The sequence below is a fragment of the Thalassophryne amazonica genome, chromosome 9, assembly GCF_902500255.1.
Source record: "Thalassophryne amazonica chromosome 9, fThaAma1.1, whole genome shotgun sequence".
Classification (NCBI taxonomy): Eukaryota; Metazoa; Chordata; class Actinopteri; order Batrachoidiformes; family Batrachoididae; genus Thalassophryne; species Thalassophryne amazonica.
This window is the reverse complement of record NC_047111.1, coordinates 69254324-69276998: the sequence shown is the minus strand read 5'-3', so window position 1 is coordinate 69276998 and position 22675 is coordinate 69254324. Positions and strand designations below refer to the sequence as shown.

At 41.3% G+C, this 22675-nt stretch overlaps 1 protein-coding gene across 1 annotated transcript in view; it reads right to left on the bottom strand.

Annotated features, from left to right (window-relative positions):
- Positions 1–22675, bottom strand: part of LOC117517330 (glutamate receptor ionotropic, kainate 1-like) — a 164730-nt gene that overhangs the window by 135007 nt on the left and 7048 nt on the right. The window contains 1 exon segment of the mRNA XM_034178324.1: positions 4557–4724. Coding sequence (XP_034034215.1) covers positions 4557–4724 — 168 coding nt within the window.

Below are 22675 nucleotides of genomic sequence, written 5' to 3'. Positions count from 1 at the left end.
CTCCACTGCTGAGGATGCTGCTTTGAGCTGTGGCCAGAAGGTTGTCACTGTTTGTTGTGGTGGCAACCCAAGAATCTGCTGGTGGACTCCAGTGGTAAGGGAAGCCATCAGGCTGAAGAATCAATCAATTTCAAACAATTTTATTTATATAGCGCCAAATCACAACAAACAGTTGCCCCAAGGCGCTTTATATTGTAAGGCATGGCCATACAATAATTACATAAAAACCCCAACGGTCAAAACGACCCCCTGTGAGCAAGAACTTGGCGACAGTGGGAAGGAAAAACTCCCTTTTAACAGGAAGAAACCTCCAGCAGAACCAGGCTCAGGGAGGGGCAGTCTTCTGCTGGGACTGGTTGGGGCTGAGGGAGAGAACCAGGAAAAAGACATGCTGTGGAGGGGAGCAGAGATCAATCACTAATGATTAAATGCAGAGTGGTGCATACAGAGCAAAAGGAGAAAGAAACACTCAGTGCATCATGGGAACCCCCCAGTAGTCTAAGTCTATAGCAGCATAACTAAGGGATGGTTCAGGGTCACCTGATCCAGCCCTAACTATAAGCTTTAGCAAAAAGGAAAGTTTTAAGCCTAATCTTAAAAGTAGAGAGGGTGTCTGTCTCCCTGATCTGAATTGGGAGCTGGTTCCACAGGAGAGGAGCCTGAAAGCTGAAGGCTCTGCCTCCCATTCTACTCTTACAAACCCTAGGAACTACAAGTAAGCCTGCAGTCTGAGAGCGAAGCGCTCTATTGGGGTGATATGGTACTATGAGGTCCCTAAGATAAGATGGGACCTGATTATTCAAAACCTTATAAGTAAGAAGAAGAATTTTAAATTCTATTGTAGAATTAACAGGAAGCCAATGAAGAGAGGCCAATATGGGTGAGATATGCTCTCTCCTTCTAGTCCCCGTTAGTACTCTAGCTGCAGCATTTTGAATTAACTGAAGGCTTTTCAGGGAACTTTTAGGACAACCTGATAATAATGAATTACAATAGTCCAGCCTAGAGGAAATAAATGCATGAATTAGTTTTTCAGCATCACTCTGAGACAAGACCTTTCTGATTTTAGAGATATTGCGTAAATGCAAAAAAGCAGTCCTACATATTTGTTTAATATGCGCATTGAATGACATATCCTGATCAAAAATGACTCCAAGATTTCTCACAGTATTACTAGAGGTAAGGGTAATGCCATCCAGAGTAAGGATCTGGTTAGACACCATGTTTCTAAGATTTGTGGGGCCTTTCATGTTTGGTTGGCACATAGGTCTCTGGAATCAGTGGAAAGGTACCTGCAGGCCAGAAGGACTGCAGCCTCAGTGGTGGCCGAGGCAACACTTATGGCCCCTTCACACATAGTGCGAATTTGGTCGAACTGCACATTAAGTGCGCATGAAGCAGGAATCGTATGCAAACCGTGTAATGTCGTAGCTGCTTCCAATGCCTCGTACACCTGTCACTACAACTATTTGCGCACACCAGCTGCTGACAGACAGAGTGTGCGCTGTGCAAGCCCATCAAACCCTCTCGCAGCAGGCAATCTGACTGTCACATCACCCACATGAGCTCTGTTCCACATGAAGCGATGTTCTGCGGCACGCCGTCCACAAGACACGTGTGTCGGCAGGACACGTGCGGTCTGGCAGGACAGGCGCCAGCAGACATAAATGAGATGAGCGAACTGCTTCTCATTTGTGCATCAGTGACCATGGGTCATCTACAGAGGAACAGACGAATCATATTTGTATTGCTTGCTTGATGAGAGGGGTTTAATACAATGCAATCTTTTTATATGGTGCATCATTTTTATTTTTTAAAAAATACATCCATGTGCTTCCTGATATGAGGCAGTTTCCAGCACCTATCTCAGGACAGTAATGGTAGCTCACTGGTCAAGTTTCCAACTGTCAATCAGAGCTTTTGGAAGGTGCAGGTTTGAATCCTGTGGGTGACATGTATTTTTTTTTTTTCCTTTATTTCTGCTGGCAAAAGCTGCTGTGTTTCCACATGCATTGAACCGTCGCAGCATGTATTTTTCTTATTTTTATTTATTGTTTTCTTAACAGCAGCTGTGTGATGTGTAACCACATTGTGCAGCTGGTGACACTGTGTTCCCACGTGTATGAACCGTTGCACCAGCATTGTGCACACCTGCCCATTGGCGCGATGTTTTGTGGTGCGCATAATTCGAACTGTTTCATGCTGTTTCTCCGTATTCGACCAACCTTCGCACTATGTGTGAATCGGCCCTTAGGCATGGTAGGAGTTTGGAGAGGCCATGGAAAATTACTTTCTTCAGCTTCAAAGTGGTTCTGGCAAACTGTCAGATGCCTCAAGAAATGGAGGCAGTGCTTAGCCCAGGCTGTGTCCAGCAGGAGAGCTGTGGGCTTGGACTAAGGAGATCATCAGGGGGTGGAAAGAACACGTCAAGGATCTGCTCAACCCTACTGACATGCCCTCTATTGAGAAAGCGGGGTTGGAAGACTTGGGTAATTCTGGTACCATTACCCTAGTAGAAGTCACCAGAGTAGTCCAAAAACTCCTTGGTGGCAAGTCGCCGGCGTCGGACAAGATTTGTCCTGAGTTGCTGAAGTATATGGATGCTGTTTGGCTGTCATGGCTGACACGCTTATACAATGTTGCATGTAGGTTGGGGACAGAGCCTCTGGATTAGCACACTTGGGTGGTGGTCCCCATCATTAAAAAAGATTACTGGAGAGTATGTTCCAGTTATAGAGAAATCACACTTCTCAGCCTCCCTGGCAAATCCTATGCCAGGGTACTAGGGAGAAGACTTAGACTGATAGTCAAACTTCAGATTCAGGAGGAGCAATGCGGGTTCCATCCTGATCATGGAACAGTGGACCAGCACTTTACCCTTGCAATGATATTAGAGGTGTCTTGGGAGTATGACCAACCACTCCACATGTGTTTTGTGGACTTGCAGAAGGCATATGACTGGGTCCCTCAGGGTATCCTGTGGGTCGTGTTGCGAGAATATGTGATACCCGATTCTCTGTGGTGTGCAATCCGGTCTGTATATGACCAAAGTAGGAGCTGTGCCCGCATTTTCTGCATTACATCAGATCTGTTTCCAGTGGGTGCTGGACTCCACCAGGGCTGCCCCTTGTCACCAATCCTGTTCATGATGTTCATGGATGGGATTTCAAGGCACAGTCAGGGATTGGAGGGTGTCCAGTCTGGTGATCTCAGAGTTGCATCTCTGCTTTTGCAGATGATGTGGTTCTCCAGTGACCTCCAGTCACCACCTGATGACAGAGCAGGTTTGAGGCCGAATGTTGAAACAACTGGGATGAGAATCAGCACCTCCAAATCTGAGACCACAGTCCTCTGTCAGAAAACGGTGCATTGTCCCTTCTGGGTCAGGGGAGAGTTATTGCCCTAAGTGGAGGAGTTTAAGTATCTCGAGGTCTTGTTCATGAGTGGGAGTAAGTTGGAGCATGAGATTGATAGATGGATTGGGGCACATCTGAAATCTTACGGACGCTGTACCAGACCATCATGTTGAAGAAGGAGCTGAGCTGGAAGGTGAGGCTCTCATTTTATCAGTTGATTTACGCTCCTGTCTTCACCTATGGTCATGAGCTTTGGGCAATGACTGAAAGAATAAGATCACAGATACGAGGGGCAGAAATGAGATTCCTCTATCGAGTATCTGGGCTTACACTCTGGGACAGGGTGAGAAGCTCGATTATGTGGGAGGGACTTGGAGTCAAGGTGCTACTTGTTAAAATCAAAAGGAGCCAGTTGCGGTGGTTCGGGCACCTGGTGAGAATGCTGAGAATGCTTCCTGGTTGTCTCCCTAAAGTGGTCTTTCAGGCATGTCCAGCTGGGAGGAGGCCCCAGGGAAGTCATAGGACATGCTAGAGAGATTATATTTCCCAGCTGGCATGGGAACGCCTTGGGATGCCCCAAGAAGAGTTACATGACTCGGCCAAGGATAGAGAAGTGTGGGTGAGACACCAACAACCATGCCACATTCAAAGACCTTTCCTCCACACTCTGCCTGGTTGGAACTTCAGCAGATCCTCTGCAATCTAGACCATATTGACATGTGTACATTCACTGAGATTCTGGCACATGATTCGCTAGCAAGATATTTGCTTTAATAAGCAGTTGGAGATGCCTTTAACTGGGGGAGGTGATGGTCTAGTGGTTAAGCAGCAGGTCTGAGACTAGAATATCCTTGGTTCAAATCCCAGCCTGACCGGAAAATCACGAAGGGCCTTTGGGCAAGGTGTGTAGTGAACGCCTTGTATGGCAGCACCCTGACATCAGGGTGAATGTGAGGCATTATTGTAAAGCGCTTTGAGTGGCTGATGCAGATGGAAAAGCACTATAAAAATAAATATAATATATAAATGCAGTCCATTTACCATTTTCACATCTGGACACAGAATCAGTTTTTATCATGTCAAATAAATGTCACATCAACAAGCCAGCGCAACACAAAAAAGAATTTCTGCTTGAAAATCACAATATTTTATTATCATCAATGTTCAAGCTGGTTTTGATTCAAGTGGACCATTTCATACCTCTTCTGGAAGCCTCAAAACCATCAAAGAGGTTGATCCTCTGGATGTCGTAGGTAAGCGTGATGTTGGGCATCAGGGTCTTATTACGGTTTATATTGTTTACAGCAAACTTGAAAGCCAGTTCATCCATGCTGACCAGCTCGCTCTCACGAGTCTCAAAAATCCCCCCTGCACAAGGAGAGAAAGGGGAAGGAGGAAAAACGGAATGAATCCAGGAAGGAATTTTCATCATAACTTCACAATGTTCAAAGCCACAGCCGATTCTGCGTTACTTCTGCTGCTTGACAGCAGCCTTCTTTCATATTCTATGGCCCAGCCAGAGGACTGAAAACAAAAGAAGAGGAATCATTAGTTGCTCCCATATACGAGGTCTGTGATAAAAGTATCCGACCTTATTATTTTTTTCAAAAACCATATGGATTTGAATCACGTGTGATTACATCAGACATGCTTGAACCCTTGTGGGCATGCAAGAGTTTTTTCATGCCTGTCGGTTACGTCATTCGCCTGTGGGCAGTCTTTGAGTGAGGAGTTGCCCACCCTCTCGTCGATTTTTTCATTGTTTAGGAATGGCTCAGAGACTGCTGCTTTGTTTGATAAAAATTTTTTCAAAAGCTGTAAGGCACAACTGAGTGGACACCATTCGATAAATTCAGCTGGTTTTCGGTAAAAATTTTAACGGCTGATGAGAGATTTTGGTCTGGTAGTGTCGCCGTAAGGACGGCCCACGGCGCCTGACGGCGATCTGCGCTTCGAGGTGGCAGCGTCTCGCCGTTTCAAGTTGAAAACTTCCACATTTCAGGCTCTGTTGACCCAGTAAGTCGTCAGAGAACAGAGAACTTTCAGAAGAAGTCGGCATGAGGAGTTTATTCGGACATTCCATTGTTAACGGACATTTTGTAATGAAAGAACGTGCGGGCAGAGTCGCATGTCGGGCCGGACCCGACCGCGGGGGGTCGCGACAGGAAAAACACCTCCGTTGGAAACCTTAACGGGCAAGTTGGAACATGCCCAGCTGTTAAACAATTTCTCAGTTACTCACTTGTTGAAAGCCACCAAAAGCCGCCTGAATTTTACAAATGGTTTTCACGGAGGTGTTTTTCCTGTCGCGGCGCACACAGATTCGCCGAGTCGTCACGGAAACAACTCGGCGAATTTGCGCGCACTTCTTTCATTACAAAATGTCCTTAAACAGTGGAATGTCCGCATAAAGTCCTCATGCCGGCCTGTTCTGAATCTTCTCTGTTCTCTCACGACGTCCTGGGTGAATTAAGCCTTAAATTAGAATGTTTTCAGCTCGAAACAGGCCGACGACGGTGCCTGGAAGTGCTGCACGACGTCCCGCTCTGTGGGAAGTCCTTACACCGACAGAAACACCCCATAATCTCTCATCAGCCGTTAAACTTTTCACCAAAAACCAGCTTAATTTCTCGAATAGTGTCCACTCGGATATCCCTCACAGGTCCAGAAAAAATGTTGATAAAGCAACGCGCACCGTCCGCAGCGGCTATTCAGACAAAGATTCCGAAGGGCAGGGTGGAGCACTCCTCACTCAAGGCCTGCCCACAGGCGAATAACGTCACCGACACGCATGAAAAAACTCACGCATGCGCACGAGGGTTCAAGCTTGTCTGACATAAAAACATATGAATCAAATCCATTTATTTTTTGAAAAAAATTCAAAGGACCGCTTTTTTCATCACAGACCTCGTATGTCTACTGTTTGCCAGTGCAGTCTCAAAAGTTTGAGAACACTCATTTTTGTGAAATGGGGGATTGTACATACTGATTATCACAAGAGAAGGCAGAATTCTTTACACCATGGAAGCAAAAACGTGAAGGGAAACAAAATCAGGACCCTCCTCTCTCACCCTTTTGGTTGTCATATCCAGTAACATGTTTCGGACAATCACGATGTCATTTCATGGCATTTTTATGATTTTAACTGATTAGGTGAGGTGATGGTCTAGTGGTTAAGCAGCAGGTTTGAGACTAGAAGATCCTTAGTGCAAACCCCCGTTTGGCCAGAAAATCACTAAGGGCCCTTGAGGAAGGTCCTAAAATCCCCAAATTGATCCAAGTGCCTCGGTGTGTGAGTGTGAGACATTACTGAAAAGCCCTTTGCGTTTCTGATACAGATGGAACTGCAGTCCATTTACCATTCCATTTATCGCACCTTTGTTATTTTGGACTTTGAGAAACACTAATACAATAATGACAGATATTCGCCCTCGTCTAATTTGGGTGAATATCTGTCATTTTGAGTGACTAGGTAAGAACGTCGGGCCTCTGAAAATGCATAGTGCCCTCCAAAAGCATGTCATTTGCATTGTTATCACTTTATTGAGATACACAACACGTAACGCGTACATAAAACGTTAGCTCACTTTAACTTTTGTCGTGCCGGCTGGGACATGCTGCTCTCCAAATTCACCAGTGCGTCCTCATCAAGCTGGCTGCTTTGGCTGCTGTTCATTGTCGTACTGTCCATGAGAAAATCATCTGGAATATCCATATTGGGACCAACACACACTTCTCCTGTTTTCATCCTTTCCTCTGCAGACAGTTCTTAGGCTGCACGTGCATTATGACGTCATTTGTTTACGCACAGCGGGTGGGTATGCCGATACTCGTTCGCTACTGCGGGCGGGTATAGCCAGGTTGCGTCAACATAAATCTACACTACCGGCCTAGCAACGCCTCGGTAAAGTGATAATAATGATCATTATGTTTCAACATTGTGTGATATTTTATTGATTAATTCCAATAATGATCTTCAGATTACCAAATAATGAAAATAATTACTATTTACAGTGCTGTGAAACATGTCAGGATTTAATATTCTCTGTTATTTTGTGTCTCAGAAAGAGGCCAAGCTGTGCACAACTATCCCCCCCATAGTTGACTTTTTCATATTTGGCACTTAACATCCTTTATATAGTGGGATTTTATATATAGAGGGTTTTCATGTGATGTATCGGTCAAGTCATTTTGTGTCCCGCGGCCATTCTGGATTACGACGCGGTGGCCGCTGTGATGCGCTACGTGCATTTGGCGAACAATTGCAGAAGCTTCAACGTCGGTGTGAAGAAGCCTCACGGCACCGTGGCGCTGAGAGAGATCCACCGCTACCAGAAATCCGCTGCTCCAAGAATTTTATTTTATTTTGTTTGGCAATAAAATTATATAAGAATACATAAAAATACTGCCGAGGATAACACAAGAACACTTCCAATACGGATGCTTATTTACACTGTGGTCCTCGATCACTGAGCTGCTGATCCGCAAGCTGCCCTTCTAGCGCCTGGTGAGAGAAATCACTCAGGACTTCAAGACGACCTCCACTTTCAGAGCTCCGCCATGATGCTCTGCAGGAGGCCGGCGAGGCTGACCTGCTCGGCAGCTTCCTAGTTCACAATATCGCAGTGTGACACTGTCGGCCAGTTCATTACATCACCACTAAATTCACTATCTGGTATAAGATACAGATCCACTGAACCAACTGCTACACATCTATCATGATAAATAGCTTTATCTCGAGGATTTAAAGCATCGTAATAACCGTACATTCTCTCCATTTTTCTATCACGCGCCAACCTCCTTGTAATCCATAATGGAGACAGCACCTGTCCTGCAGCAAATCGGTCACGTGATTGAAAAACCTCTATCTCTCTCTCTCTCTCTCTCTCTCTCTCTCTCTCTCTCTCTCTCTCTCTATATATATATATATATATATAACAAATACTTTCTAATGACAAAATATATAACAAAATATTTGAAGACAACATTGAAAGATATTGGTGGAATTTATGGTTATGATTTACTGGTAAATTAACCAAAGGATTAATGTACTGATTAGAAAATAACAGATTAATTAAAAAATATAATCATTGCATTAATTAATTAATTGAAACATTTATTAAAGGATTAATCTATTACAAAAATAATCATTAGTTGAGACCAGAGAATATAATACTGCAGTTTCCAAACTCTGGATTGATCTATGAGCGGGAGCTTCTCACAGCAGCATCAGGACAACTGAGGTGAATCTTTTCACATAACGTAAATAACATTTTTTCTCAGACGTATAAACTATATTTTAAGGACTTTGCCTCTGAAATGAGGGAGTAATGACACAGATAGTCAAATGTTGCTGCTGGAACAGACAGTTTGCTCTATTTTGGAATACTGGGACCCAAGGCCACGAGGAGCACGGCATGGACCAGCTGTCAGCCAGCTTTGAAGAAACAATGCTGTTCAGCAGGCTTCTGAAATTACCCTCAAACTCCTCATCAGCATCAGCATCAACATTCCTCATCAGCATGCCCGTGATGTGACATGTGGCCTGAAAGGCGAGATGAAATCTAAGGAGCATTAATGGCCCCCGCGGTGCGAAAAGTCAGGAAATAAAAAGGCATTAAGAGATTCTTACAGAAGTTCAAAATAGACTTTCAAAAGGCGGCCGTGTCACTCAGCAAGTCCATGACAAAAGTACTCGTTGAGGAACTCTTGCACTTACATTTCAGGGAGTTTCCTCTACAAGAAATCGATTTTGTCCCTGATGTTGATGCAACGTGTTTGCTCTGACTGAATCACACTTTAAATCCTTTTTTGTATGATTTGTTCTATTTCTTCTGCCACTACTGAGTGACTGCAAACACAAGATAAGAGTGACTGAAGCAGCTCATAACTTTGTTCACATCGTATTCACACCATCAACACAGACGTGATGTGAAGAGTGCCAGCAGTGCTGCAGAAAACACGGGGGATGGCTTAAAGAGATCTTATTATTTGTTATCTACCTTTAAACAGGTAAACAAGCAGCGGTAGCCTAAGCAGCCACCACACCTAGGCTCTGGAAATAAAACAAACTGACCAACCAGCTTTATTCAAGCTAAAAAAAACACACATATATGTTGAGAGAGAAGGGAGAAGCATCAAACTGCTTTCTCAAAAGTGCTGTAATTGTGTAGAAAGACACAAAATTTATGTCTAAAATGGCCTATTTTATTCTATGAGATATGTCACAGAAGTACTGATTGCTTTGTTGGACACGTCCACTCAGCTGGTCTGCATCATGTCCACAGAGAAGAATTTTTGGTAAGGTTAGACCTTACTTGTGAGAAGCGCCCTGAGACAGCTTTGTTGTGATTTGGCACAATATAAATGAAAAAAATTAAAAAAATTAATTAAATTATGCACAGTTTCACAAATCAAAGCAATGGAAGCCTACCATGGCCTCCAAAAGTATTGAAACACTTGGTATTTCTCATATTTTAATTTGTTTATGCTATTTTAATGACAAAAAATACAATAAATAAAAATTTATAAAATGATCTTCCTTAAACTCAGACTAAAGCAAATCTCTACCCTGATCTAAATTAATTAAAGATATAAAAGCCAAGATGATTGGTTGCATAAGTAATTTAAGACTTTGGTATAATACCTGTAAATAATCAGTTTTATTGCCAGTTTTCATAAGAAGAGACAGGGGATGGATACATGAACATTTTCTTTAAAAGAAGACCTGAAAGTTCAGCTACAATTTGCCAGAAGGTAGAAGTTGTAGAGATTTGGTTTCAGTTTGAGTTTAAGGAAGCTACTTTTAGAAATTTTTATTTTTGTATTTTTTGTATGTGAAATGGGATAAACAAATTAAAATGTGTGAAATGCCAAGTGTTCCAGTACTTTGGGAAGGCACTCCTTCAGTGCTGCATGTGTGTCTTGGTGGCTCCCCTCATCTCCTTCTTGTACAATCACTCAGGTTTTGAGAACTGCCAACTCCAAACAGATTTACTTACCATAATAGCACCATACTGTTGGTATTTCTTAATGAATGAGACAAATGAAGTCCAAGACATGTTCAGTGACTTGGAAATGTCCATGCATCCATTCTATGACTTGTCTGAAAAGAAAACTGGCTGTAAACATGATTATTTATCTTAAAAATAATTTTTATATGTACGTAGTTTGTCCAGTTACTCATGAGTAGTGAAATTGGAGGGACTGGTTGCTTGGGGTTGCTCCAACTGATCCATTACAGAGCTACATCGGGATTTGGCACCCATTTTACACCAGATGCCCTTCTTGATGCAATTCCAGCACTACCTGGAGAAGCATCCTCACAGCAGCCAGTGTTCCCAACCAGTATTCCGGCCAATCAGGACCTACTCTGCTTCACGTCTGAGATGTGATGGGATCAGGTGTGCACAGAGCGGCACAACTGTGGCTCGTTCCTAATGTTTAAAGTGAACAGTCTGCACCATAAGCACGTCTTGGTTGTTTTTCATCTCCATTAGGTCCAAATACTTTTGAACCTAACTGTAGCAGAATAGATAAGATTAATAAAAGAAGTTAACATAAAGAGAAGAAAATGTACTTTCTTTTAGCATATCAGGGCTCACAATTAATACACACGTGCATAATGAGATGTTATTATAAGGTCAGAAAATGTTGCAAGTGAATATCAAACACATCACCCGTGAATTTTATAGAACTATTGGAATAATAAATATTATGAGTGAAGCACAGTGGAGCGGAGCTCACGCATGGTACAGGGCGTCCTAAACAGGAAGTGCCAATTTTCAAATCCACACTAAAACAGGAATTGTTCAAATTTCAAACACTTCCTGGATTGACTGACAAGATCCCATAGGATCTCATGGGAACTCAGTGGCAAGCTCACACTCAAACAGGAAGTGCCAATTTATCAGTCACAGTGGGCCTCATGTATCAAAGTTGCGTACTTGTGGCGTAAATTTACGGTGTAAATTTGAAGTACACCAAAGTTGCCATGACATGTATCAAGCAGTGTGCACCTGCCCATGCCCATGTGACCTTGATAAATGCGGCGGGTGAAAACAATCGTAATTATAATAAACACGCCCATAAATATTCAGACTCCGCTTCAGACACACCCTCATTTTACGACATGGAAGCCAGGAAGACGGCAAAGAAAAAGAACTTCACCAATCATGACGCGTGCCAATAGAGCATCAAAAGCGGCCGTCGTATTAATTGTTTTGTAGTATAATCAAAAAAGTGTTACAGTGGTCCCTCGTTTATCGTGGGAGTTACATTCTAAAAATAGTCTGCAAAAAGCGAAGTCTGCGACGTAGTCAGCGTTATTTTTTTACAATTATTATAGACGTTTTAAAGCTGTAAAAACCCTGTAAAACCACTTTATAAACTTTTCTCAATCAGGCATTAACATTTTCTCACTTTTCTCTCATGTTTCAAAGTTCAAACCTTTGTAGAAAAATAAGACCAACCTGTTTTCACGCCCAAACATTTGTTTGAGAAATAAAAATAGAACGTTTTCCTATAAATAATTATGATGGCTTTTAGAACTAACGAATTTAATTTTAACGATCAACGTACGAGGTTGGACACATAAGAAATTATTAATAGTATCTGACCAGTATTTCACAGTTCCTCTGACCGCGCCTCTTCGTCCTGGTGCTGCGCCACTGTCGCGCCTTTTTCCACTCACACCTCGCTGCAGGTGTCTTTTTCCGAGTGAAGAACACAGTTATGGGTAGATGATGGCGCTCTTTTTTCTTCTGGGCGAGAAGATTCTTATAAACAGACACGCAGACCACAATGCACTGTAAAAAAAAAAGCATGCAAAATTGGACTAAAGAAATCCGCGAAAGGTGAACCGCGTTATAGCGAGGGACCACTGTATTCTCTTTTCACGTCAATAATTCTTGACATGTGGATATTTGCTCGCTCAATTAATAAGACACGCCTAATTTTTCAGATTTCTTTATTTTTAAAGTGTATTTCTTTATTTATTTTATGGTAACAAACGAATGGAGAAGACAAAACCTGATTGCAGCAGGGGCGAAGGGAATGAGAACACTACAGTTGTAATGATCAATTTCATTGTCTAAAACAGGGGTGGGCAATCATGTGCCATGAAGGGCCGAGACACTGCAGATTTTCCTTACAACCAATCACCTCAGCAGGTGATTTAATTAATGATCACTTGTCTCAGCAGGTGATTTCATTAATGATCACTTGTCTCAGCAGGTGATTTCATTGACGATCAGGTGTTTATGTTCAGGGGAGAAGCTCATCAGCAATCCACCTGCTGAGGGGATTGGTTGCAAGGAAAACCTGCAGTGTCTCAGCCCTCGCTGCCCACCCCTGGTCTAAAACGATCACACCACATAAAGTTAAGCTCAGCGCTGCTCTGGCTCCAGGCTCTGGAGAAAAAGGCGAGCAGCACTTTCTTTACAGTCAGTGCTGTGACCACGGATCGTGCTCGAGACCAACAATCCCGCAAAAGTGGGATTTGTATTGATTATTATGTAGTATAATCAAGAAAATGTTATTTATGTAACATATGCATTGATTTGTATAATGGCACTGTTTATCATGTTGATCAGTTTCATTTTTATGTGGATTCCAGTGCTGGTTCATTTTGGTGTATAATTTACACCACCTCTCGACCTGGTGTATATTTTCAGCGCAACGACCACATTGATAAATGCCAAGTAGCGCAGCCGTTTTGGCGTACACCCCATATACGCTCAAATTTCGCCGTACGCAACATTGATACATGAGGCCCAGTGAAACAGGAAATGTTCAAATGTCAAAAACTTCCTGGCATGGGTGGAGCTAGAGTGGAGGCTGGGGTTTCACTGGACTCCCCTGAAATCTGATTGGACACAGATGATTGACAGGTCACAGCACCACATGTCTGGTTGATAAAAGCTGCATTTTCAAATCAGTGAGTCACATTGACTGCTAGGTTCCTCCTGTCCAGTAGTTTGTGTTGTGTACCACAAAAAGTTCTAATCCACTTTTGTAGAAGAAGAAAAATGCCTCAGATTTGAACTGAACACGTCATTTGAACTATGGACTTCTAATGACACCAAACTTATAGGTGAGTAAACGACCGTATTTTATGACAGAAATGAGGTCCAGGTTGTTAAAAGCAGCATTTCTCCTTTAATTCGGGTTGCCTTATATACACGTTTAAACTAATAAATCAATCAATCAATTTTTTTTTTTATATAGCGCCAAATCACAACAAACAGTTGCCCCAAGGCGCTTTATATTGTAAGGCAAGGCCATACAATAATTATGTAAAACCCCAACGGTCAAAACGACCCCCTGTGAGCAAGCACTTGGCTACAGTGGGAAGGAAAAACTCCCTTTTAACAGGAAGAAACCTCCAGCAGAACCAGGCTCAGGGAGGGGCAGTCTTCTGCTGGGTCTGGTTGGGGCTGAGGGAGAGAACCAGGAAAAAGACATGCTGTGGAGGGGAGCAGAGATCGATCACTAATGATTAAATGCAGAGTGGTGCATACAGAGCAAAAAGAGAAAGAAACAGTGCATCATGGGAACCCCCCAGCAGTCTACGTCTATAGCAGCATAACTAAGGGATGGTTCAGGGTCACCTGATCCAGCCCTAACTATAAGCTTTAGCAAAAAGGAAAGTTTTAAGCCTAATCTTAAAAGTAGAGAGGGTGTCTGTCTCCCTGATCTGAATTGGGAGCTGGTTCCACAGGAGAGGAGCCTGAAAGCTGAAGGCTCTGCCTCCCATTCTACTCTTACAAACCCTAGGAACTACAAGTAAGCCTGCAGTCTGAGAGCGAAGCGCTCTATTGGGGTGATATGGTACTACGAGGTCCCTAAGATAAGATGGGACCTGATTATTCAAAACCTTATAAGTAAGAAGAAGAATTTTAAATTCTATTCTAGAATTAACAGGAAGCCAATGAAGAGAGACCAATATGGGTGAGATATGCTCTCTCCTTCTAGTCCCCGTCAGTACTCTAGCTGCAGCATTTTGAATTAACTGAAGGCTTTTTAGGGAACTTTTAGGGAACTAACAGCCAACAGCTGGTTCATCCTCTGTTGCCTTATTAGTGCAGCAGATAACTGAAACAATCCTTCAAATGATTATACAAGCATCAAATTTAGCACAAATACAGCTGGAGTGAAATTAATGCAGCAACTTTAACTTTTGACCCTTGTACAACCTGAAACTGACCTCACCATTCCTGCTGCTTTTACCTCCATAACATTCAGTCACAGATAGTCTAAACTACACCTTTTTGGAATATTTATGATCAGGCAAATAATGTGGTGTAGTTTTCTATATGATTGGATCATCTTTTAATTTAGACCAGGGGCGGGCAACTTGTTCCAGGGTCAAAAGGGTCAATAGGCTCCAGGTTTTCTTTGCAGCCACTGACTCCACCAGGTGATTTCACTGATTAACTGACTCCATCTCCCTCAAAGTGATATTAATCAGTGAAATCACTTAGTGAATGAGTGGCTGCAAAGAAAACCTGCACCCTCTTGGCCCTTTCTGGAACAAGTTACCCACCCCTGTTTTAGACCCCTGTGTAATTCTTCAATTGACCCCTACTATTGAAAATTCAAGTGGCCAATCGTTTTTTGTTTTTTTTTAATGAGTTAATGTCTATGGATTATTTGTGTCAAATTTGATGTTTGTATCACCATTTGCAGGATTCCACTCTATATATTCTTGTATCTGCGGCACTATATATGAGATATAAGATGCTGCTCCTCAGTGTTGCTCAATTGCCCTCAACCACTTGGTATTTCACACATTTTAATTTGTTTATTCCATTTCAAATACATTTTTTTTCCAAAATTATCTTCCTTAACTCAAACTGAAAGCAAATCTCTACAACTTGATATAAATTAATTTAAAATATAAAACCCAGCTTCCTGATGAAGTGGTGTAGATGAGGATTTTCTTAAAAAGAAGACGTGAAAGTTCAGCTACAATTTGACAGAAAGTACATTTGAGATGAAAGCCTAGATTTGATGTTTTGGTGAAAGAAACTTTTGTATTTCTTCAGAATTGGTGTAAATAAAGTCCAAGACATATTCAGTGACTTGGAAATGTTCATGTTTCCATCCCCTGACTTGTCTAAAGAAAACTGGCAATAAAACTGATTATTATTTACAGGTTTTATCACATTTTAGAGATTTACCTTCAGTTTGAGTTTGAGGAAAACAATTTTATAAATTTTAATTCTTTAGTTGTTATTATTATTATTATTATTATTGTATTTAAATGGCATAAACAAATTAAAATGTGTGAAATTCCAAGTGTTCCAATACTTTTGGAGGGGACAGTATCCTAACCTTATGATGAGTGCAAAATGAGTGTGGTATTATTACTGTTGTGTCTAAGAATGTTTAATTTTCACTGTTGCTGCACTTTGTCTCAAATCATAGTCATATTGTATATCATATTGATATGAAAATTCAGTAAAGTATATCTTCTTTTATACATTCCAAATCTAACGTGGAACTCTACTAGTGTTTACTACGGTACACATAAATATCTTTAAAAAAAAAAAAAAGAGAGAGAGAGACAGAGAGACAGAGAGTAGAGCCACTTAGGTGCCTGGTCTTGAGATCCAGGGATGGTAGGTTGCAAAGCTTTTTTATTCCATGGGAACTCTCCCTACAACACCTAAGTGGCTCAAGAATATGGACAGCATGTATGTAAGTGACATTTGCATGACAATTTATATGACAATATTGAGATACAATAATTTGGCCATATTGTACAGCCCTACTGTCAACTAGCTTTCAACTTTCAGGCTCCTCTCCTGTGGAACCAGCTCCCAATTCAGATCAGGGAGACAGACACCCTCTCTACTTTTAAGATTAGGCTTAAAACTTTCCTTTTTGCTAAAGCTTATAGTTAGGGCTGGATCAGGTGACCCTGAACCATCCCTTAGTTATGCTGCTATAGACGTAGACTGCTGGGGGGTTCCCATGATGCACTGTTTCTTTCTCTTTTTGCTCTGTATGCACCACTCTGCATTTAATCATTAGTGATCGATCTCTGCTCCCCTCCACAGCATGTCTTTTTCCTGGTTCTCTCCCTCAGCCCCAACCAGTCCCAGCAGAAGACTGCCCCTCCCTGAGCCTGGTTCTGCTGGAGGTTTCTTCCTGTTAAAAGGGAGTTTTTCCTTCCCACTGTAGCCAAGTGCTTGCTCACAGGGGGTCGTTTTGACTGTTGGGGTTTTACATAATTATTGTATGGCCTTGCCTTACAATATAAAGCGCCTTGGGGCAACTGTTTGTTGTGATTTGGCGCTATATAAAAAAATTGATTGATTGATTGATTGATTGATAGCTGAAAACTTTGAATATTAATTTACATCTACATTAAAAAATGCTTAAAGTGGCAGGGAGCTAAGAGGGCTGTAATGAGGGGGGTCAGCTGAAAAGCAAAAAAAGAAAAACAAAAATGCTTAAAATGGTGGGGAGTGTGAGGGGGAAGATCCCCCCAGAAGCTGAAAGGTTTTTGCCATGCTAATGCTCCCCTGAAGCATTTACTCAAAATAAAGTCTGAAGAACCTATATGACATGGTGAGATGCTGACGAGCTTCACTCATTCATGTCTGCGACATATGCATATTATGAGCATGCTGTGACGGATGTTAAAACCTTGTGCATTTCGACATTATGTATAACTGAAGTGTACAGTACAGTCGAAGGAAGGGTTAAAAACGTGAAAAGAATGAATGCATTTTGATTTCTGTATCTGCATGTTTATGATAAACCTTCAGAGTGAAGAATCTTTGTTTCTTCATATGTTCCAGCTAATTGTACTAAAGATTGTGCACTCTAACACAGTTTTGAAGGGGTCCCATGCAAACAGGTTTGGTTTGTTTGTTTGTTTGTGTATTTTGTTTTTTTAGGGCACATTTACAGATTATTTCTGAGATTTTTCCTACTTCCTTTTCTTCTTCTTCTTGAGATGTTTCATGGCCAAATCATGTCTGTGGAATCATTTTGGAGATAAACATCTTCATAATTTCTGTCTTTAAAATGCCTGGAAACTTAAATTAACTTTCAGGGTCAGGACTGTGCAGGATTACGTCAAAACTACTGCACGGATTCTCACCAAATTTGCAGCACAGATAGATATTAGGCCATAGAAGACTTCACTGAATTTTGGACTTGAGGTGATCTGGATCCGGATTGGCAGATGTCAGAAATCTCTTGCTCTTGTTTGCAATGCACTGTAGAGAAGTCAGTCCTCAGGGCAAAAATGTCTGTGTGTGTCATTAGTACCTTCTTTGTGTTGTGAAGCTTCACAGAGCATTTCTGCATGTGTGTGTGATGTCTGAATTTGTAGCAGGCACATTATTCAGTTAAATTTTTTTCATCTACTGCAAGTGTTTTTACAAGTACTTTATGCTTTTTTACGTTTTGTGTTTTGTTTCCTGCATTTGTTGCTGTCTTCTTAATATACAGTAGAAGTGATGTGGTCCCGCATGAGCCATTCTTTAATTTTCACAACATTGAAAAGACAGATTTTTACAATCCTCTTATGTCTTTCCAGGAAATGGGCTTTGACCAGTGGTGGGCACAGTTCCGATAACCGATAATTATCGAAGATAATGTTTTCATTATCGGATTATCTTTTCATTTAACTTTGAAAACCATTATCGGACTAATTATCTTCTGATAAATTTTTGTCCGATAACGTGGTAAACAAAGCTGAACAGCTACAAACACTTATAAAATTTAAAATCAGTTGAGCACCTTCCTGTTAAATGTTTTGTAGCAATGTGTAGTTCTACTCTGCAAACAAAGGACAGCTACTTCTAGAAGAAACCACTCTATCCTCTGCACACAAAGGAGAACTGGTCACCAAAAAAAACACTCATTTCTTTTAACCCCATACTGATATGTGGGCGATATCACCAAAGTCATCCAGAGGCATACATTTTTAACTTATGGTTCCAATGTTAACCAAACTAATTTCGGACAAGTTATTTAAATTAACGTCACGTCTGAAGTTTTATAAAGTGAAAATATCAGATATATATTTTAGTTTTAAAGTAATGCGCTAATTTTTAAGGTTTAGTGTGGACATGCTGTGTCCAGGTGCATTATGGGTATGATAAGGTAATCTCAGTGCATTCACGACATGAGAAATGCATTTGAGACACTCTGATCAGGCTCCACGGACAACAGCATTAAACTCTAGTGCCTAAAACTCTCGTGAATATATTCTCTGGGTTTGTAGACGTTGTTATTGTGTTTGCGTTTATTAAATTCCACGCATCTTAAATGTAGCAGACACACGAATTATCTGGAATTTTGTTTTGGCAAGTTTTCAAGGTCTCTACTGGCCAGTAGTGTTCATGGCAGTATTCGCCCTGAAGCTGGGCTGATATTTTCAATCACTGTACTTGGTTCCAGCTCAAACTGTACCACAGAACCACACAGTGTAAAAGTTCAGAGCGCACGATTTATGTTCTCACACACATTGTACGTTCAAAAACCACATGTTGGACTTGTGTAAACAGAAGCTTTTTTCAAACTTAATTTACAAAAACTCTCGATGGGAGACATCAAAGTTTAAAAAAACAAACAAACAAGCAAACAAAAACATTACAAGACAGGCCTGCGGAGTTTGCACAGGCACAGTGCGAGAGGTTGGCCGCTTGTAGCGCTTCAGCAGCGGGATACCCTCACAACGGCCGACCAGAATATCAAACAGGTTTGATTTTCATCTGATCATTCGATTGCTGATCAGAAGGTGGTCGTGAGATGTTAAACGCAGCTCTTTACTCCATGTATACTAAATGATGCAGGACGCGCAATTAACCTGAAACCTGAAATTCTCGCATGAATGAAAAATCAGCTGAAAAAGGCCAAAACTCGCACTGGCACTAGTAGGTCATGGCAGTGTTCTATTTATTTTGACACCGGTTATATCAGACAGTTAGCTGGTCTGCTCTAGTGTCAGCCTGATACTGTCAGATCTCAGAAGCTAAGCAAAGCAGGATCTGGTTAGTACTTGGATGGGAGACCTCTTTGGAACACCAGCGGCTGTGTGTGTTTCTCCAGGTAAAACTGGAGTTGCGTCAGGAAGGGCATCCGGCGTAAAACTTGTGCCAATTACCATTGCGGATCTGGTTGTATCCGCTGTGGCGACCCAGAACAAAACCAGGAGCAGCCAAATGAACAACAGTCTAATTACAACTTGGCTTTTCTTTTCTTTTTTTTTTTTTTCTTTTTTTTTTTTTTTTAGAAAATGCCTTTTTTTTTGTACAAATAAAAAATGGCATATTTTACAAAAGCACATTTATCTGTAAACACCAACACAAGACACACCTCACATTAACGTGTTGGTTTACATAGAATGAATGAGTCAACCCATCACAGTGTTAGCGGAGGCACATTTTACCCAGAATGCCATCTGTCTGTGTTTGTTACAAAACTTCAGAATTAGTGTATTATTCAACATTAAAAGATATATGTTATATCTTAACTTTGCACAAATGACAGAATTGACATTAATGGAGTTATTCTATAAGTATTCATTTTATTTACACCAAACCATAAGTCAGCACCACTTTATTTTCCAAGATCTCCGCCTGACGGCAGTGTTGTGATTGAGCAGAGAGTTGAGCTTTGTGGCTCCTCTGTGCTGGAAGCCATGTAGTAAACAGGAGCATCCAGCAGCGGGCAGGACGCTCAAAGGCAGAAGTGCTGACTCATTATTTGGGTCTGTCATTGCCTTTGATGCTTTTATAAGCGATTGTGGTGTTAAGTCAAAATCAGCTTGTTAGTAGTTGCAAATGTACTGGAATTTATCGGTTATCTGTAACTTCCGATACATTACATCTGTTATTGAAGTAAATTTTTTGGTTATTTGTGCCCACCACTGGCTTTGACCCATTGAGTGGCAATATGAAGTAGGCTGGATGTAACTGATCTTTTCCACAGACAGACAGATTAAATTGGTTCATTGAAGCCATTATCGTGCTCATTTTATTGCATAAAGGACATCCTTTTTATACAACCTTGAATTTCTTGGCCAACATGCAGACACAATATCAATTTCCAACCAGAGATGATGACTAAATGCATTAAAATAACAAATGTCTGCCCGTATCACTGCAGATTTCAAAGGGATTTGCGTTGCAGAGGCATTTAAGTGTCTTGGCAATAGTAAGTTACTTCAGGAATATTTACTTGCATGAGCCGTTCTCACACTTTCTAACACATACAGGAGCTTACAAACTCGGTTCACAAATAAATCCCTATAAATGTAATTATATTCAACAATCTTTAGGCCATTACCATAAAAATGTCATTTCTTCTCCAATAATTGTGATTAGCAGCCACAAAGCTGTAATTGGAAGATGATAAAACCATGACCAGAGTTTGTTTTCACAAAGGGGAAGTGTAATTACAGATGGATGAGTGGCTTTAGTGCCTACTGGTTTGGAGGAAAAAATAAAGCAAAAGTTGGAAGGAAAAATAAGAGGTTCATGCCAGCCTGTTCTGCAGACCTGATCGATCTTTTCAACAACCCACAAGGGTTTGTTTGCACACGTCTGTGCATGCATTTCCTCGAAACATAAAATAACTGTGTGTTCCTTTAGTTAAATGTCGCCTCATGTAACAACCAAGGGAGTCATGTGTTGGCAAACTGTGGTTTTCTTGTGTTTTGGGACTCTGGCTGAGCAGCTTGTGAGTTACGACTGCTGCACTTCCAAAAATGACATTACCTTAAACAAGGTGGTTTCACCGTGCAAATGAATGAATGCACCCCAGTGCACTAAAAGCATCTATTCACTTCCAGTGTAATGAGGAATAATTTGCCTCAGGAACACACATCCATCTGGTTTAATAGGCAGTGTAAATGGCTGCTAAAATTTTCAGAGGACCCACAGGTCTCCATCAACGGCTTTTTAACATGCACTGCAGGAGGTTCAATGTAAAAAACAGCAGACATTTCATTATGGTAAAACACAGGATAAATGTAAACATAAAATCTAAGTTGCTCCCTTTGGCTTAGTAGCAATTACTGTGATAGATTTGTATGAGTTAACAATCATCTTGGCATATTCACCGTATCAGTAACATATTCATCTTATATATTTGTTTATTCTTTATTGTACATATGGACAGAATTTAAAAAAGTATACATAATGATAATGTTAGGGCCCCTTCACACATAACACAATTGAGGCCAAATGGGTCACGAAGGAGGATTCAAAGGCCACCTCGAACGCCTTGTACAGCAGTCACCATGAACATTCGGCCACAGCACATGCACTCTACAGTCACGTGTCGCTCACACTGGAAGTCCAGTCCAGGTGTTTGAAAGCTCAAAGGGTGGTCAGTGTGTTGTGTCCAACCCCAAGCAACACAAATGCCATGCGAGTGTGTCACCCCCACCCCCACCCACACACACACCATGATCCAACATTGTCAAGGTGCGGCAGAGGTGGCAAAGCCTTCAAATGGTGGCTGGAGTGTGATCACTGTCCAGCGCAGTGCACACATCCGAATGGCTGTCATGTCCATGATGGAACAGCTGACAGCTGTGGAACACCCATCATGGCATATCCAGCATGACCCACTGGAGGTGGAATCTCCAGATCTGCTGATCAGATCCAGATCAGATCTGCTGTGGCGATGTTTTAAAACAGCTTTACACTGGACATCTCAAAAAATGTCATTTTTAAATATGTTTTTACATTTCATTACATTGTGGATTCAACAGTCAAATGAAATGTGCAATGTCAGCTAACAATAATCCAGACAAAAATTGTTTTGTTTGCAAGATCTTAATTTAGAATGTCTGTTATCACATATGTTCTTGTTGTTGTTTGGGCTGCTCTGGTTGCTCAGGTCACACAGGAGATCCTATGCAGATCTGCATTTGGATTTGGCATAAGTTGTTTTGTTTTTTTTACGTTGGATAAGTTTTTTTTTTTTTTTTTTTACGTTGGGTGCCCTTCCTGATGCAACTCCATTTCTACATGGAGAAACACACAACCCTTGTCTCCCAGCCAAGCACTAATCAGGACCCACTCTGTGCACAAGACAGGATGGCTGTGTGTCTGTTATAAGATAAGATAAGATAAGAACAACTTTATTTATCCTGAAGGAAATTATTTTGCCACAGTACAGAAACAGTAAACAGTAAACAATGTTTTTGTTGTTGTTGTTTTTTACAATAAGTACAACAAATTTACTCTGAATAACTCTGAATAGCTCTGTTGGTTATGTACAACCCCTGGCAAAAATTATGGAATAACCGGCCTCAGAGGATGTTCATTCAGTTGTTTAATTTT